The 16791-nt window shown below is 40.3% G+C and overlaps 1 protein-coding gene across 5 annotated transcripts in view; it reads left to right on the top strand.

The window, feature by feature from the left end:
- Window positions 1-252: 252 nt before the first annotated feature.
- Window positions 253-16791, top strand: part of EZH2 (enhancer of zeste 2 polycomb repressive complex 2 subunit) — a 50198-nt gene continuing 33659 nt past the window's right edge. For 4 of the 5 annotated variants that reach the window (XM_051611721.1, XM_051611720.1, XM_051611718.1 and 1 more), the window contains exons 1-2: window positions 253-335; window positions 1935-2000. In XM_051611721.1, the coding sequence (XP_051467681.1) occupies window positions 1963-2000 (38 nt within the window). In that variant the 5' untranslated portion in view covers window positions 253-335; window positions 1935-1962. Of the gene's footprint in view, window positions 336-1934; window positions 2001-7583; window positions 7648-16791 lie in introns of those variants that run through there. The other variant, XM_051611722.1, reaches the window with a different exon arrangement.

The raw sequence follows: 16791 nt of genomic DNA, 5'->3' as shown, positions 1-16791 counted from the left end.
CCGGCGGGGGTGGGAGGGGGAGAAGCGCGAGCCCCCAGCCCCCCGCGGGCAGCGCGAGAACAAAGAGCTGCCCCCCCTCCCTCCTTCCCCCCCGCACGTGGGGCGCCAGCGCCCGCCCCTCGCCCCGCCCCCCGGCGCCGCTGATTGGCGCGGGGCGCCGCGTCCGTCCAATCGGGGCGGCGCTCGGCGCCGGGCAATGAGCGCGGTGCCGATTGGGCCGCCGCGTTTGGCGCTCGGTCCGGGAGGGTGAATCCGGCAGCGGCTGCGGGCGGCAGCGGCACCGGCGCGGCGCGGGGCTGGCGGCGGCGGCGGCCGGAGGCCGGGGCGGGGGGCGGGTGAGTGAGTGAGCGGGCGGGCGGGCGAGCGACATCTCGCGGGCTCGAGGCGTGGGCGCCGGCTCTTCGTGACCGGCTGCCTTTGTGCTGGGGGGAGGGGAGGAGGGCGCGGGAGAAGGGGAGGGGGCGGCAGGCAGGCAGGCAGGCAGGGAGAGGGGCGATGCCCCCCCGGGAGCCGCCGCCTCCCGTCCCCTTCCTTCCCGCGGGCGCGGCGGGGGGCGGGCGCCCGGCGGCCAGACACGCGCGCTCCCGGCCGGTGACAGCTGGAGGGAGCGACATGGAGCCTGAAGTGCCCTTTGTCTAAGTTGGCTCCGTCCAGCCCGGCCGGCGGTGCCCGTTCCGACCCCCGCAGGGCGGAGCGCAGCCCCCCGGCTTGGGGGGTGGGGGTGGGGGAGCTCGTCGTCCTCCCCCTCCGGGGGTGGGGTTGGCGGGCGGGGGCCCCAGGCTGCGCGGGGAGAGGGAACGTGGAAGACCCGGCGGTTTCCTTCCCCTCCTCCCCGCTGCTGCCGGCGGCGTGCGGCGGCTCCCGGCGCGCTCGGGTGGAAGGGGAGAGGGGTGCGGGTGCGGGTGCGTGGCGTGCGCCGGGCACGGTCCCGGGGCGCCCGGCGGGGAACCCCGCGTCCCCCCCCCGGGGGGCAGAGCAGAGCAGCGCAGCGCAGCGCTGTGCCCCGCCGCGGCGGGCTCCCGGGAGGCTCGGGCAGCTCGGCGCCGGGCTCGGGTGCTCCCGGCCTCCCGGAAGCTGGCGGGGCCAGCCGGGCGGGGAGGTTGAGCGCGGCCCGGGCTGCTCGCCCGCACCTTCTTTCCCCAGAAACCCGCCCTGGTCCGCGGGATCGCCGCCCCTCGGGCTGCCCTCCTGGCCTCGGGAGGGCTTCTGGTGCAGGGAGGGGGTAAATCTGGCTAGCCGTGGCTCCGGTGAACTTCCTTATCCTTAAGGACACCCGTGCGATACCGATTTTCCAGAGCGCCGCAAGAAAGTTTATAGGGAGCTGGAAATGCCGGGGTTTGGATCTTATGTGGCCAAGCGCTGGTATCGGAGCGTTCTCTAAAACCTAGAGTGTCTCTCTGGGGAGGTGTGCAGGAGGGTACTAGGCAGGGCTGTCCCTGAGCAGCAGATGTAGGATGGGATAAAGATGAAGGAGTCGGTGTGTTGTGGCATCACGCGTATTTATTTGACATTAACAGGTATTCGTGGCGATTCAGAAACTGTATTAGCAGAGAAAAGCAGTCTGTCCATAGACGCAGCAGGAACGGGTTAACGAACTTGTACATTGCTAAAGATACTTATTTCTAACTTACAAAGCACTATCCTTATTTTATTGGAGCTAGAGAAAAGTTTTTTAACTATGGAGCTGAAAGTTCAGATTCTTCGTAAGAAAATGTATCGTTTTGAACGAGCTTGTTATATTGTTGCAGGATAGGTTTGTCTTTGTTTAAGTCTAGCAATGAGTTGGGTTCTTACTAATACAGATTTCAGTGAGGATTTACCATCATTCTTAGTGTAATCTTCATTTCTGAATTGGGATTTCCTCATAGATGGGTTAATACTTTTTTTTTTTTTTTTCATCAAAAATTTAAAGGTCATTCTTTGTTTGTCCCCAGTGTCTATATCAAATTGAGAGTCCGGGGAATGTTTATTTGTGGTAACAATAAAGCATCTTCAGAAGGGTGAGTATTACTTGTACACAGTGTGCTATAACTGCTCTCACTTCAGATTATTAAAATGTGAATATATAAGATTTACAGAGTCTTTGAGAAAGCTTGCTTCCAGTATTTTGGGAGTTATGACTCAAAAGTTTTGTGCAACATGTTGAGTGTTTTTAGCTTCAAGAGCTAGTGCTTTATCAAGTACTGGCTTTAAGATTGCTACATCAAAAATGTTACATTGCTTGTTATGGAGTTTACAAAAAAAAAAAAAAAAGGAAGATAGAGAGAGAAAGGAATATTTTTTTTTTTCCTCTGTCTACATGAGGAATGGAAGTAACGAAGTTAAACAACCTGTGGAGAGATCTATGACTGTAAAATGTTCCACAAGACGCCAACGAATATTTTCATCTGGAACTTTGGAAGAATTCAAGATCCTAATTTAGGAAAAAAATAGGGGAAATAATTAATTTTTTCAGAATTTTTTTTTTCTAAATTATGTAATTTCACCTCGAAAAGTGACAGGCATTGAAAATCTGCATTGTCAAAAGGTCACAAAATGTCTTTGCTCAGTTTAAAATAAGTTAAAGCAGTAGTAAGTAGATGTAGGCCAGAGACTTGAGATTCAGGCTATTTTTTTTTTCTTGCTGTGTGAAGATTTAGCTTCTTTAGCTGTGTATATCCTGTGTTCATTTTAATAAGTTCACAGCTATAATTTAAAAATTGAACAGCAATTTTAGATACAGTACTAAATTAACGTGATGGAACAGAGTTATTTTTAAAACTGGTTGCAAAACTGACAAGAGGCATATTTAATAAATTTTTGCTTTGCATTGAATTTGAGCAGAAGTGCAGGGGGAAACTTCAGCATTGGCTGTAATCTGAAAGTTCTGTCATTCTAGTTAGTGCTTATAGATGCAACTTAGCTGACTTCAGAGGTATCTATGAAACCTGAGGGGGATGGAAGTTTTTGCCAGCAGTGATGCTTTACACCTCTGGAAGAGGACCTGGTCTTTGCTAAGCAAGTAGGTTTACAGAGTCAAGTAGGTCATCTTTACAGGATTATCTATCCTAGCAAAATTCAGTTTACCAGTTTTTTGAAAAAGTGGAAGAAATTTACTATGTATTCTAAATGTAATTCTTAATTTGGTGAGGCGTTTGAATAATATGTAAGTTGGAAAGCAAGACCCCTGTTAACTGAAGCATAGGGCAGTAATAGGAGGTTTATTTCAATGTTACAGATGCTACCAACCTTCTGTTCATACTAGCAGTAAGGTCTGTGGAGAGCAGTGCTGGGCTCATTTAAATGGTGTCTGATTGAAGGCAGGATCTATGCTGTCTGTATCTTTAACATGTATGTGTAACTATCTATGCATTTAGCATCTATGGGTATGACTTGTACAACTGTTCTAGTATGCCTAAGTCCCTGGAAGTGTTCAAGGCCAGGTTGGATGTAGCTTTAAGCAGCCTGGTCTAGTGGGAGATGTCCCTGCTTATGCAGGGGTTTGGAACTAGGTGATCTTTAAGGTCCCTTCCAACCCAAACCATTCTAATGATTCTGTGAGTTACTCCAGTACTGACATAGTTTAAGTGAGAACTTCAGTTAAGTGGCTGTGTCTAGGAGGAAGAAAGATGAGACAAAGGAAAACCTTGTATAAAATGGATGCAAAAGAGGGAGAGGTGTTTCTAAGGGGAATGATAAAAATGTTGGTTACATATCAGCAGAGTACTTGGGTTTGCTTTTTAGCTCTGAGTCTATGTTATTTGAGTATATGTCAAATATGAGTATTGTTGAGCTAAAGATTAGAAGGAAGACAATGTAAAGAATTATTAAATAGGTATTCTATCTGTTCTTGCAGAGATCAGTTAAAGAATTTGGGACGATGCTCTGTCTGTTAATGGATGAGGTGAAACTAAAGAGGAGAGGTAGTAGGTTCTATTGAGCTCCAAGCAAGAAACAGTGAAGTTTTCTAAAACATGGTAGTGATGATGCTGCTTTCTGTAACTGATAATAGTAGGTAGTTTGATTGTTAGAGGCTTTGCCTAGTTGCACGCCTAGATTTCCACTAAAATGTGTTAGGTCATGAACTTGAGGTCTGGATCCTCAGCAAACGTGAGAAAGCTACCTTAAATGTTACAGTCAGAAGATGTATTCTGAATTAAACAAATGAAGTAACACTAGTAAACTTCGAAAGAGGCAACTCTTAAGAAAAGTGAAAAGTTTAATTTGCGTAGGATATGGACAAATTAAGCTTCTTTAAAAATATTTTTAAAGAGAAAGGAATTCTTAAATATGTAACTAACAGACTTTTAAATTGTAATTTAAAAAAAATATTGGGAGACAAGAGGATGTCTGTTGATGTCCCCGCTTTGTCTGGAAAAAAAATTGTAAACATCAGCCTACTGGATTAATGTGGGGCACACCCTTATTTTAGGAAACTTCTGGCTACCTGACTGAAGTCTGCGTATAGCTTTTTTTTCAGTAATTTTGCCTCTGCTTTGTTTGTGAAAAAGACTGTTGTCTTGCAACGACTTATAATGCAAGCTGTTCTTCCTTTCTAATGGTAAAATTCGTAGTACTTTTAAGGGGAGAAGGCCATTTTTGGAAATCCAGATAGGTACTGTGCATGTTCTGAATGCTGTGGGTAAAAATAACAATGTAATGATGTGAGTAGATCTGCACAGCAGTGTAATTTGTTTGAAAATGTGTTGTGGTACTTCCAAAGTTTGCTAATTTGGGTTTTTACAAATTCATTAACAAATGAGGTAAAACTGATCCCTTACTGTGTGCAAATAAAGGCTTCCTTCATATGCAATTGCAGAACTTCTTCTGAATTTGCTATTGGTTTTCTTTTTTAATATATGCATATGGTGCCTGCTTAAGTGATGTTGTATGTGTAATTTGCAAGCAAAGAAGTACAAATTGCGGTCCACATCCTGGGCTTTCTAACATGTAAACTGGAAAGAAATCTTTACAGGAGGGTATTATTTCTTTATACTTTTAATTTATTTTTAAATCTAGAACTAGGCCTATTTCCCTTGTCAGTTTTTGTTGTATTTGGCTTCTTCCCATTCTGACTTTTACGTGGTTGGTTCAGTTTTCCCTGCCATGCATTCCTTTTTTCACAGCCTGCATGTTTGATTTAAATCCCAAAGCCATCAGATGTAATTTAAAGAAGCAAAATATTTGAAAGGAAGGAAATTCAAACCATATGACATATAGATAATTTTTTTTTTTTTTTTTTTTTTTTTAATGTGAGCTGGTTTCCTTTCCATGTTTCTTAGTGTGGGGGGGTATGGCAAGCTTTATATCTTTGGTGTGGAGTTGTCTGATTTCAGTTTTTACTGGTAAGATAAAAAAATTCTAGAGGTAGAAATCAGTTTGCTGTTTCTGTCAGAAATCGGGTAGATGTGTTATAGATGCCTGATTTATCTGCAAAAATATACTGTAACAAATCAAGTCACTGAGTTATTATAATCTCCTTTGTAGTGATACAATTTATAACCAGGGACATAATTATGTCCTTTGTGATAACTTTTTCCCGATATGTGTCCACTAGTTTGTGCCATGTATCTAGTGAGTGCTTAGTGCAAAGTTAATTCCACCATTTAACTATTGGAAGAAGAGATTGACGTATGTTGTTTTATTCTTAAAATAGTTTAACTGTTACTGGTGTTCAACCCATCATTACTTCGAAACTGGGAGACACAGTAGGTCCCAAAACCTTATTATTTTTTGTTTTCTTCCATAGCTTAAGGGAGTGGAGATTTTTCACTGGAGGGTGGTGAAGTTATTTGGGTTTATTTGTTGTTTTGGCTTTGCTTTTTGTTTTAAGAGAAATTGTTTCTTATTAATATTCTCCATTAAATTAAGCTTCTGGATCAGTAGTCTCTTTGTTTTTTTCCCCTCTGTAAACAATATTTTATGTAATGTGCTGATGGATTAATCCCTATTTGCCTTATAGAATCAGGGTGCCATACATTAGGCCAAGATAATTTGAGAGCTTTATCGTGAGAGTTGTGTAAATAACTCTTACAGTTGTTTTCGTCTTTTGAAGCTCATTTGGGAATTTTTCGGTTACCAATTCACCTCCAAAATTTACCAGAGTGTTTTACAATAAATTCTGCATACATGGAAGTGTAATGTCTTTCAAAGTTTAGGCGGATTGCCTATGCAGGGAAAGAAATATGGAATAACTGTTATGAAATAACTCAATCCTTGTGTGGTAGGTTTTTTCCAGTATGGGATGTAGGTTGTTGGTTTTTTTTGTGTGTGTGTGTATTTAGCTGAAGAACCTGTGGCTATTTCAGCGTTTTTAGAGTAAAAAAGTAAAAAAGGTGTGTCCACAAAACAAGTTCGGGTGGAATAGTCAGTGCACTTCAAATTCACACCCTAAATTATTTTGCCTGTGGAGGCATGCCTTAAGTGTTCCCAGCAAGTGTTACTTTTTCTGCCAGATTTATCCAGGATATCAAAAAGCTAAATTTTAAGAGATGGAGGGGACAGGCAGCAGAGGTTATTTGAAATGTATGCCAGAGTCACGTTACTTGTTTAAGTGTCTGTGAATGAGTGTGAAGGGAGAAATTTGGAGGTATGCGTTTGAAGAACTCTAAGGTGAAGTTCAAGTTTAATGTGTAAAATTTTTTATGACAAATAGCCAGACTTGGTCTTATGTAAGAAATGTGGGATGGTTTTAATGATGACTTATAGTACGATCAAAATCATGCTTGAAACTTTTTGTTGCTGTTCTGCTGTTGGGAGTTTTAAAATGCTTTGGTTTTTTATTCAAATAGTCTTACTCATGCATGCACATATAGTTAAAAGTATTTATACATGCAGATATCCAAGTAAAAAGTAAATACTTGTATTACCCTGTGCAGTGTTTTGCTGCCGTTGCCCAAACTGAACTGAGATATCATTTGATTAGTTAGTGCCAATTTTGGTTTGATCTTTAATATAGAATACTTGGTTATGATCTTCCTGTTTCTTCTTTACTCCTTGCTCCACCCAAGTGGATGAGTAGTTGAACTTGTTATTTTCATTTCCAAACCAGTGTTTTCCTAAAAGTATCAAATGTTGAAAAGTTCTGGAAGAAGGGAATAATAGAGGGAATTTAGGTAATTATTCTTATTCTTACTCCTTGCATAGTATTCAATAATTATTTCACGTCTGTTTTTCTCTAACTCCTGAAGCTGTAGGGGTACAGAAAAAGGACTTAATTTCTGAATGGAAGAATTCCTTTGAAAGTTGCAGCCTTACATATACAGACTGACTGAACACTTTTAGAATTTTTCTTTTTCTTTCAAGGGTTGTCTGAAAACAATTTATACTACATCACTTCTTTGTTCAACTCCCATTGGTTTAAGGAAATTTGTTGGAAATAAAATTATTTGTATTGAAATCTTATTTTGTTACTATCAGACATAAATTTTTATTTTTCTCTGTTGAAGAGAATGAAACTCTGATAAGTACCCATACTACTGTTTCTTGATGAGTAAATATTCTAAATGAAGGACTCTCTCAAAATGAAATAATGTCAGAACAAAGGCAGTGCACTATGGGGAAAAAACAAGTCATCAAACTCATGCTCTTTTTCTTCTTTATAGGTGGTAGAAAATCTGAAATATAAACTTGTTTTCTAGGACAGTTCTGTTGATGAATCTTACTCAGGTAGGTACTTCATGTTTAACCTATAGGTAGTGCCACAACATTTTAAAATTACTCGGGTATTTAATCAAGACCAAGTGAGTTCTCTCTTATTTTTTCCCTTCTATTTTATTATTTAAATTTTTGAATCAGATTTATTAAAATTATTTTAGATACTAAGAATCACAGACAATTTCAGCTTTATTTTCTGTACTATTTCTGGAAGGTCCAAGTTATTTATAATCTCTGAGTTGCAAAGTTTTTAACATGCTAGCAGCTAGGGTAAGGGATGTTGAATACCTGGTAGTTGCTTTTCTTTGCTAGTTTTCTAACTCAGAAAATTAAAAAAATTCTAATGTAAAAACAGGAAGAATGTAAGTTAAGATTCCTCATGTTTTTCCAGGAAGGAAAAGGGAGTAGGGGAACACTTCCTTCTCAAATATCCAAGAGCTGCTTAGCTCCTCATTCTTCCCTGTCTTTGCTCCTTGTCCTTGGTAAAGAATTGGAGTTTCTAGTATCTGCCTGGTCAGTTTATAGTGGTGGTAGACACTCCTGAAAAGAATATTCAAGCAACATAGTGTTAAACTATCTATGTGAATGAACTGCCAGGGGAGAAAACAAGAAATAAAATACAGTGGGAGGCAAATGAATATTTATTTTGTTAAATCAGATGGGGAACATGATTGAAGAAAATGTGAGTTCTGTGGGCCCTGGAGTTGACTTGTTTCCCTCCTGTCTTGTGTGTCAGTAACTGAACTGCTCTGATTTACTATATGATGTGTTTCAAACAAGTAAGTGGTATGAGTTTCAGTATGCATTGAGCACATCCAGAAATAGATCTGCAGGCTTAGACATTTAGTACTCTCACAAGGAGCTGAAAATTGAGTGTCTTAAGGCTGTACTTCACAGTGCCTTTAGGTGGGGAAAGAGTGGCTAGATGCTCGCTTTTCTTCAGTCAAAAGTAGCAAGGTGTTTTCAACCAGAGGACTTATTTGCTTCTGTCAGTGTCTGGCTGCAAAAAACACTCATGCATGCTGTCAGGAGGGAAATGATAGCACAGTTACAGGAACAACTGTCAGGTAGAAGTGCTTCTTTTTGTAGCAATGCCAGCATACGGTAGGCATGATGTTTGAAAATCAAACCTTTCTGATCCTCCATAGAGTTTTTGTCTTCTGTGATTTGGACAGTAATCAGAAACTGTGTTTGAAGAGGTTAATTTAAGTGTTAAAAACAGACTAGAAACAATAACTGATGAAGGAAGGCAGATGTTGTGATCAGGGCAAGAAGTCAGGAGTGGGGAGGGAAAACAGGGACTCCTACCAAATCTGGAAATTGGACTGAAGATTAGAATTCCCAATATGTAAGATGGAAGCATTCCATAGCAACCCCTAGGGGTAAAATGCAGGACTGTAGCTGTGTATGTAAAGTAGTATGTGTAATTATTACATACTGGAACAGAGGGTAGGTGTGATGGTGACTATTCTGAATTTTGGTTAGCTGCAATGGCATTGCTTGGAAAGGGATCTGCTGCTATCTGTTGGTACATTGGTGTCTGCAGTCCTTAGTAGTGTTTCTCTCTAGTAATTGTTCTTGTTTTTCATTGCTTCTGGTTTTTTATTGTTGTTTGTTTGGGGTTTTTCTTTTTTCCTTTTTTTTTTTTTTTGTTTGTTTGTTTTTTAAATGTGAATTCACACTGCAGCTTTTCATAGTGCCAGGGCACTTGCCTTTCTTCATTAATTTGTTGCAGAAAACACACATGACATGGCTTACAGATAATCAAGTTATGTTTGATTTATGTTTGCCATTTGCATCAGAAGTTACGGTTGAGGATGTATGCAAAATGATGCATCCCCCTTGTTACAGGAAAGCTAAAAATCAGCCATTTGGAGGAAATTCTGATTACATTGATTAGCTCAGATACAAGGTATTGTCTATGTTGTAATAATTTAGTAAACACTCCAACTTGTTTTAGTTTGGGGAATAATACTACAAATAAAAAATAATCATTACAGTTCATAAGTTTGTTTGATAGTAGTACTACTACAATTAAGTAGTTTGGTTGGATTAAACATGACATGAAACTGGACTCTTAGTTCACTGTTATCCATTACTACAGCTGTAAGAGAAAAGGCCGTGTACAGTTATTTAGTTTGTGATAACCATCTTGGTCAAGGTAGCACGTGATGACCAAGTGTAAATCTGCCACAAAATGATTTTTTAAATTATTTAAAAAAATTTTTTTTTACTATTGGCTTAAGGAGCTGCTGGGATAGGAGTGGGAAGGAGTGTATGAACTAACTAGCTGGTGGAGTTGTTAAAGGTGACTGTAACACAAATGTTTCTACCGATTAGAACCATCAGTGGTTACACATCAAACTAAAGAGTTCAGTCTGATTAAGCTCAAGCATTTTAATTCACAGTTTATTGTTCCTTTAATAGGAGTGGTTTTTTTCTGTAGCTGATTGAAAAACCAATAATTTTAGAATGCAATGGTGATTGTTGTCATTATCTGAAATATTAAACTAGAATTTAAAAGACAAGCAAACGCCATAGTGTCAGCTTTAAAAATAGTGTGGTCCTTGGTTTTGAGATGGTGGGCCCAGATCAGAGCTGTATTGACTCACAGAATAGTTTAGGTTGACGGATCTAGAGGTTGTCTAATGCAGTCTCCCACTTTGGCAGGACCAACCTTGAAATTGTCCTTTCCAGACCACTTTGAAAATGTTTTTAGTAATGGAAAATCTAGCACCTAGGGTTCTAGTCTAAGGCAAGTGGATGACATGCTCTCACAGTTGCTGACATTGACAGAGAAGGTCTTTGTGTCTCTTCCATGATCCTTGTTGCATGGTTCCTCTTCTTTGCCAGTTCAGGAGCTTATCAGACCAACATGAGCAACTTTGGCTTCTTGGTCCAATTGGGAAACTGCTTCCCAATTCCTGAGCGCATAAAAGATCTGATTTGATGTAACTGATCACCTTAATCAAATTTATCATAATTGCCATGTAAGTTCTATCTGCAATGCTGAAGTAGTGTTGTTAGACAATGAAGAGAGGAAACATGCCATTTTAAGATCCCACTTCCTTTCCCAGTCCTATTCGAGAAGTACATTAGCATGTATTGGTCATTTGCACCCAAAAGCAAATAGGTAAGTGAATGCCATGCTTAGTTTAAGTTTTGGTTAAGCTGAAATTTTGTTCTTCAAAGTTAAATTCTGTTAGGTAACCATTAATACTCAGTAGCTATTGATTAAGTCAAGGAGAAGGGAGTGCACTGGCCTTGAATTGGACAACTCTGTTCCAATGGAGGCAAATTTTTAAGTTGTTGGTACATAAAAAATTCCCACAATACTGTAGTGACAAATTGCTACTTTTGAAGGGATTCTGCTAGCTGAAACGTATTTTAGTGTTGCAAATGGTAATTGCAAGTAACTAACTGTGTCACAATAATAGGAGCTTAATTGTGATGAGAGTGCTTATGATAAATGCATGCCTATTTATAGCAGCAGACCTTCTGCTTTTGGCACTGCCATATTACCTGGAAAGCCTGCAGCCATCATCAGTTTGTATTGGTTCAAGGGCTGAAGGCAAAATTTTTTTTGTGGTTGTTACCCACACTGCAATTGAATCACAGGCTTTTAATTCTTACGTGCAAGCCAAGGTTTTGCTGTTAACTTGAGGAGGAGGAAGAGGAAGTATTCTGAGACTTTGACATTTGCTTTCACACACATTTTTTCAAAACTCTTTGGTTTGGGGTTATAACATGGGTACATCTGAGGCTGTTGATGGTTCTCCTTATATCAAGCTTGTTAAAATTAGTAGTTTTGTCTTTGGCAATAGCGTGTTATAACAGTTTCCATCTCTTGAGGAATGAAGAACATCCTTGCAGACCATTAGAGTTGATCAGGAGTGTTTCACTAACCTACATTATCCACAACCACTGAAGCCTGTCAAAGTGAGGAAAGACAGATGAGGTGTTTGGAGTTACCTGCTTAGATCAGTTAATGAATCAGTTTTATTTAGATAGTGCCAAATAGAGCTAAATAGATGTTGAGCCTTTGTAGACCAATAGAAGCATCTTGGCAGTTGTTTGCCTGAAGAGCGGCACAGCTGGCATGTCTGACTTAGTAATATGTTTCCTATTTCTGGTCATTAAGAATAATTTTTCTGTACTGGTAAAGCTGAGTGGCAAAGAGACTTGATAAACACTTCTGTTGAAACCTAAACTGCTGCCCTCTCCAATTTCAGTTCTTTGCCTCTTGTGCTGCCGCAGTGTTACCTCCCCTTCTTTTGTATTGATTCGAGAATTCATGTGGCTGCTGAACAAACCAGCCTACGGAGCTGATTTTGTTGAAGAATTGTATTTAAAAACTACATGTGTTTATTTTCTAGACTGTTCAGACAGATATTTTTTTCCCCTGACCTAGTTTGATTAACAGAATCATAAGCACTTAAGCTCTCGCAGTAGAGAAGGCTGAATAAAGTTGGAAATGAGTGACCAGGGGCCACTGATACAGCAGACAGATGATATCTTTTCCAGGTAAAACTGACACCAAATAGCATTTGAGGGAGGTAGTTGAACTGATGGTAGCATTTGATGTAAGTTCTTTCTAAATTTGAACATCCTTTAATGGTTCAAAACTTCAGCATACGGAATAAAAATATGATGTAAATTGTAAAGCATATGTAAGTATTTATAGGTATTTCTTGATTAAAAATAGGTTGACCTGCACTGTAAATTTGAAATAGCACATTTTATAATACAGAGTGGTAGAAAACACAATACAACTATCTCCCATCAATTTCTCTGTGACTAATTCTGTAAAAGAGTAAATGTACTGTAGTTGTTTTTGTAGTGTATTATTAATGAACTATGTTTATCTTACCTAAGTTGTATGTCAGAGCTAGAGATTTTTGTTAGGCAGTCTGGTTTGGTATTTGAAATACCCAAGCTGACAATGGCCTTGGGAATATTTTTCTTCCCATGGAATTGAGGATGTCCTATTTTACATAGATAAGTTTGAAAGAAAAAACATGCTCTATTTTGCTTCCAGAAATCCATGAAGTAGAGTAGCAGACAACTACAGAACTTCTAGGCTTTTGTTGCTATTGTTGTTTTTTGCATATGATGTTGCACAGGTAAAGAGCCCTTTGAGGTGCTGGGAGTGTCGTTCTTCAACCTGCCCCTGCAGCTTGCGTAACTTAATTTGGAAATAGTTAGCAGCTCTGAAATCACAGCAGTGAACAATTTTTCTTACTTAGCCTGAGAGAGTAATATTGTTTCTTAAGCTTTTTTTTTTTTTTAATTAATCTCCTTGTGCTGTTAACAAAAGTTTGGTATAAGTGAAGGAGACAGAGCTGGCAGAATATGCATTAATTTATAATTAGCTTTCAAGTAAGTTTTTTTGAAGTCTGGGAATATATATGTGTTTAATTGATAGTTTATTTTCAGGTGTTTGATTATTGTAATGAGTCTTCTGGAAAATGCTTACTCTGGAAAAGCTTAGGATAGGTTCATAGATAGTATTGTCCTGTTTTGCATTTAGGGTGCAAGTAAAATACTAAAAGTAAATTTTCAAGAGTTTCTGAATAATATAGTTTAATGTAGCTGAAAAATACTCAACTGCAGTTAACAACCATTTCATTGTACTGTGCTGTGTAAAATCCCGTAAGATAAAAGATAATTTGAGGGTTATTATGAGGTGATTTTGGAGAGTTGCAACTTTAGGTCTAAGCTTTCAATACATTGATTTTTAATACTTGAAATGTACTATCTTTTTTTTGTTTTCTAGCAAGTATTGCATTTTTGGAAGGCTTATGGAAAAATTTTGTTAATACTTGCAGTTGTTAAAATTCTACTTTTTGAGTTGAATATGAAAGTTGTCCTAAATTCTCCTCCTTGAACAAAAATTTTTTTTAGTTTGAGGAAAAGCATAGAAGGGTGTGGTGAGGTGTTTTGTTTTCTTCTTGTTTTGTTTGTTTGTTTTTTTTTAACTAAACCCCAAGTTTTGTGGATGCTTCAGGAAGTTAAAGGATTACTTCAGATTGAGTTCAATATATCATAATTTCTCCATCAGTCATCTTGCAGGTGCTCAGGCTGAGAGATTTTTATGCTGTCTGGATCAGATAACAGTTTATAATAAAATCGGGGCCTGTTTGTGGTGTAATTGCTTGCACTAGTTTTTCCTCACTGTTGGCATGAGTTTCTAACAATTCCTTCCTGCTTTATAGTTGTGAACAAGAAGCCAGAGTTGTCAAAGGGATCATCAAACTGATCTGTTTCCAAAAACAATCACAAAACTGAGCTTTTATTTATTGTTGGTCAGTTTAATCCCGTTTACCATGCATGCCTTGAAAAAGTGGCTGTAGTCTAGTGCACTGGCAGTGTTGGGGTGAAAATAAAGTTAGAAAGGATGCCCTGACTGTAAGATGCTTTCACTGCTGAAGAAATTAGTTGGGCGACTACCTTCGTTGTGTAGTATTGAATCTAAGTAAGTTCACGGTACGTGAAGTGACAGCTCGTGAAGCCAACTCAGATGTGAGCTTTGAGCTTACCTGTGCATCCGGTCCGGAGACCTGAGTGGAAGTGCATCTCTGTTCACAGCGCAGTGGGTGTGCTAATGGTGAGGTAGCAGAGGGCTAGAAGCAGCATGGTGTAGGTCATTGAGGAGTGCTGTGCAGTTTAATACCTTCTCTTAGAACTTGTAGTTCTCAGAACCAAACATGAAAGCATTCACATCTGTCTTCATGGAAGCAGTACTTCTTCCGCCTACCTGTTCCTGCCTGTCATGGTTTGGGCCTGACACAACAAAGAACCAGCCATGTGGCCGCTCACTCCAGACCCCCCCCCCAGACTGTGGGATGGGGAGGACAAAGGCCAACTAGAAGCTTATGGGTCCAGACGAAGGACAAAGAGAGTTCCTCACCAATTAAGGTCCTGGACAAAAGAGACTCAACTTGGGGAAAAATAAGTTCACACTAATAAAAAGCCCACAGGACACAGACAACACACAGAGCAGGGCTTGCATATGTTACCCACCCATCCCTTCTTCCCAGGCCCAAATCCCTTTGTTCCCGGTTTCTCTCCCTCCTTCCCCCCAGCGGCACAGGGGGACAGGGGATGGGGTTTAGAGTCAGTTCACAGGCTGGTGGTTCCTGCTGCTCTTTCCTCGTCAGGAAGAAGGATTCCTTACAGTCCTGCCCTGCTTCCCCATGGGGTCCCTCTCATGGGAGAGAATCCTCCACCAACCTCTCCTTCATGAGTCCTTCCCACGAGGTCCGGAGCTGCTCCAGCCTGGGCTTCCCACAGAGTCAGGGGCTGCTTCGGGAACAGCCACCTCCCCTGGCCCCGGGGTCTTCCAAAGCTGCATAATTGGAGTCCACAGGCATCAAATCCTCTGGCCACAAAATCCAAGTCCACTGGCCAAGTTCACCCCTCCTGGTGCCTTCAGGGAATGTTCCACCACGTTCCTCCATGAATGCAGGGGGACAGCTGCCATCTCACCATGGGTTGCAGGGACACTTCTGCTTGGGCACCTTCTTCCTCATAAACCCCTGAAATCTTCACCTCAGCACTGCCTTTCACCTCTCCAGCTCTGCTTTTCTTTCCAACTCCTTGCTCTGCTTGGGTCTCATCTCAGTTCCATTGTATGTTAATGACAGAGGTGCATCTATTTTCCCTCTAATGGCTCCTTGGCTGGGTTTGGAGCAGGGGGAGCTTCTCAGCTTCTGACTGGATCCACCCCTGGGGCCCTTCCCCCACTACCAAAAATCCTGCCAAACCAAAGTAACACACTGCCCTATGGATTACTTTATTCCTTTCTTACTCTTTCATTACTCTAAGCAACAAATATAATATATTTTATTGTTCAGTTTGAGCATTTGCAGTGTTTCTCTTGGGCTTTGCATTCTTCCCCATCCTCACCCTTCTCTCCCACAGCATTGAAACTTTTGGTTAAGAGTGCTTTGAAGTGCAGAATTGTATCAGATAAATCAGATATTTAAATATGTTTAAATTATATTAAGAACCTTTTAAGTGTAGATTAATTCACAAAATAAAACTGAGAAATTATACTGTACACAATATGTTTTAATTAGTATCTCCAAACAGAAACCCTGAGTAAGTGGAATATAACATTGTTACAGTTTAAAATATTATGTAATATTAAGCACAATTACAAACTAATAAACTTCTTTTCAAAGGGCAGACCCTCTCATTTGTTCTCCCATGCTTTTCAGTTTGAAAATTTGCATAAATTTTTTCCCCCTGAAATTTGGCAGGGTAGCCAGAAGAGCTTAAATATAGTCTTTGGACAGCAGTATGACTGCTTGAATAGGTTGCCTAATTTAGAGAATTATCTGTGTGCTTGTCTGTCACTGATGGATATTGCCAAAATGATTGAAGGAAAATAGGACTTTGTCTTTAATTAAGGCTATTTCTATGTTCTGTAGGCAAAACAGGAGCAATTTGAGCTGAATTTTTTCTGCACTTCTGTGCCTCTTATTTGAATCTAGATGTATTGTACACACTTTGGCTGCTGCAAGTATTGCCTGATTTAGACTTATAGGCATGAAATTTCTTTAAAACTTATTGTAAAGAATGTGGATCTTGTATTTAGCTTCATTATGAAATACTTTGGAGGGTTTATTTAAAATGCAGATGTACATGCTAGCATTTTTTTGTTTTTCATTTGTAGCTATGCAAGCATGAGTAGAAAACAAAAATAATATCTCTGCTTGTTTTTGTTTTCTTGATTTTTTTTTTTATTATGTATTTTTTAAATCCATCTTTAGGGGGGTTCAGTATATATCTCATTCCTAATACCATAGTTTAAACTCCTTATTGGTAGAAAACAGGTGTTAGGTTTTTTTTTCACTTTTCTTGTATTTGCTGGTGGTCTGTTTATAATTGCATTGATCTTCTCATTCGTATAGCTATGTAATGTCTAGTTCTGCCCATGCATTTAGATATGCTGTGAAATCTCTATAGCTCAGGGAATTGGGAAGCTGTAGTATTACAAGTGATGTAAAAACTCCGGATGCTGTCGAGTGGGGTGTAGCAATGTTCAGCTGTCTGGGTGGAACAGGCAGCATGGGGTGGGTCACTTCAGCTCTGCAGTACTGTGTTCCGGGAGGGCTGGCTGGGTTAAGTTCAGCTTTGGATCCAAGGTAT

This window comes from Apus apus, chromosome 2, assembly GCF_020740795.1.
Source record: "Apus apus isolate bApuApu2 chromosome 2, bApuApu2.pri.cur, whole genome shotgun sequence".
Taxonomy (NCBI): domain Eukaryota; kingdom Metazoa; phylum Chordata; class Aves; order Apodiformes; family Apodidae; genus Apus; species Apus apus.
The sequence above is the reverse complement of the archived record's forward strand: the minus strand, read 5'-3'. Positions and strand labels throughout refer to the sequence as shown.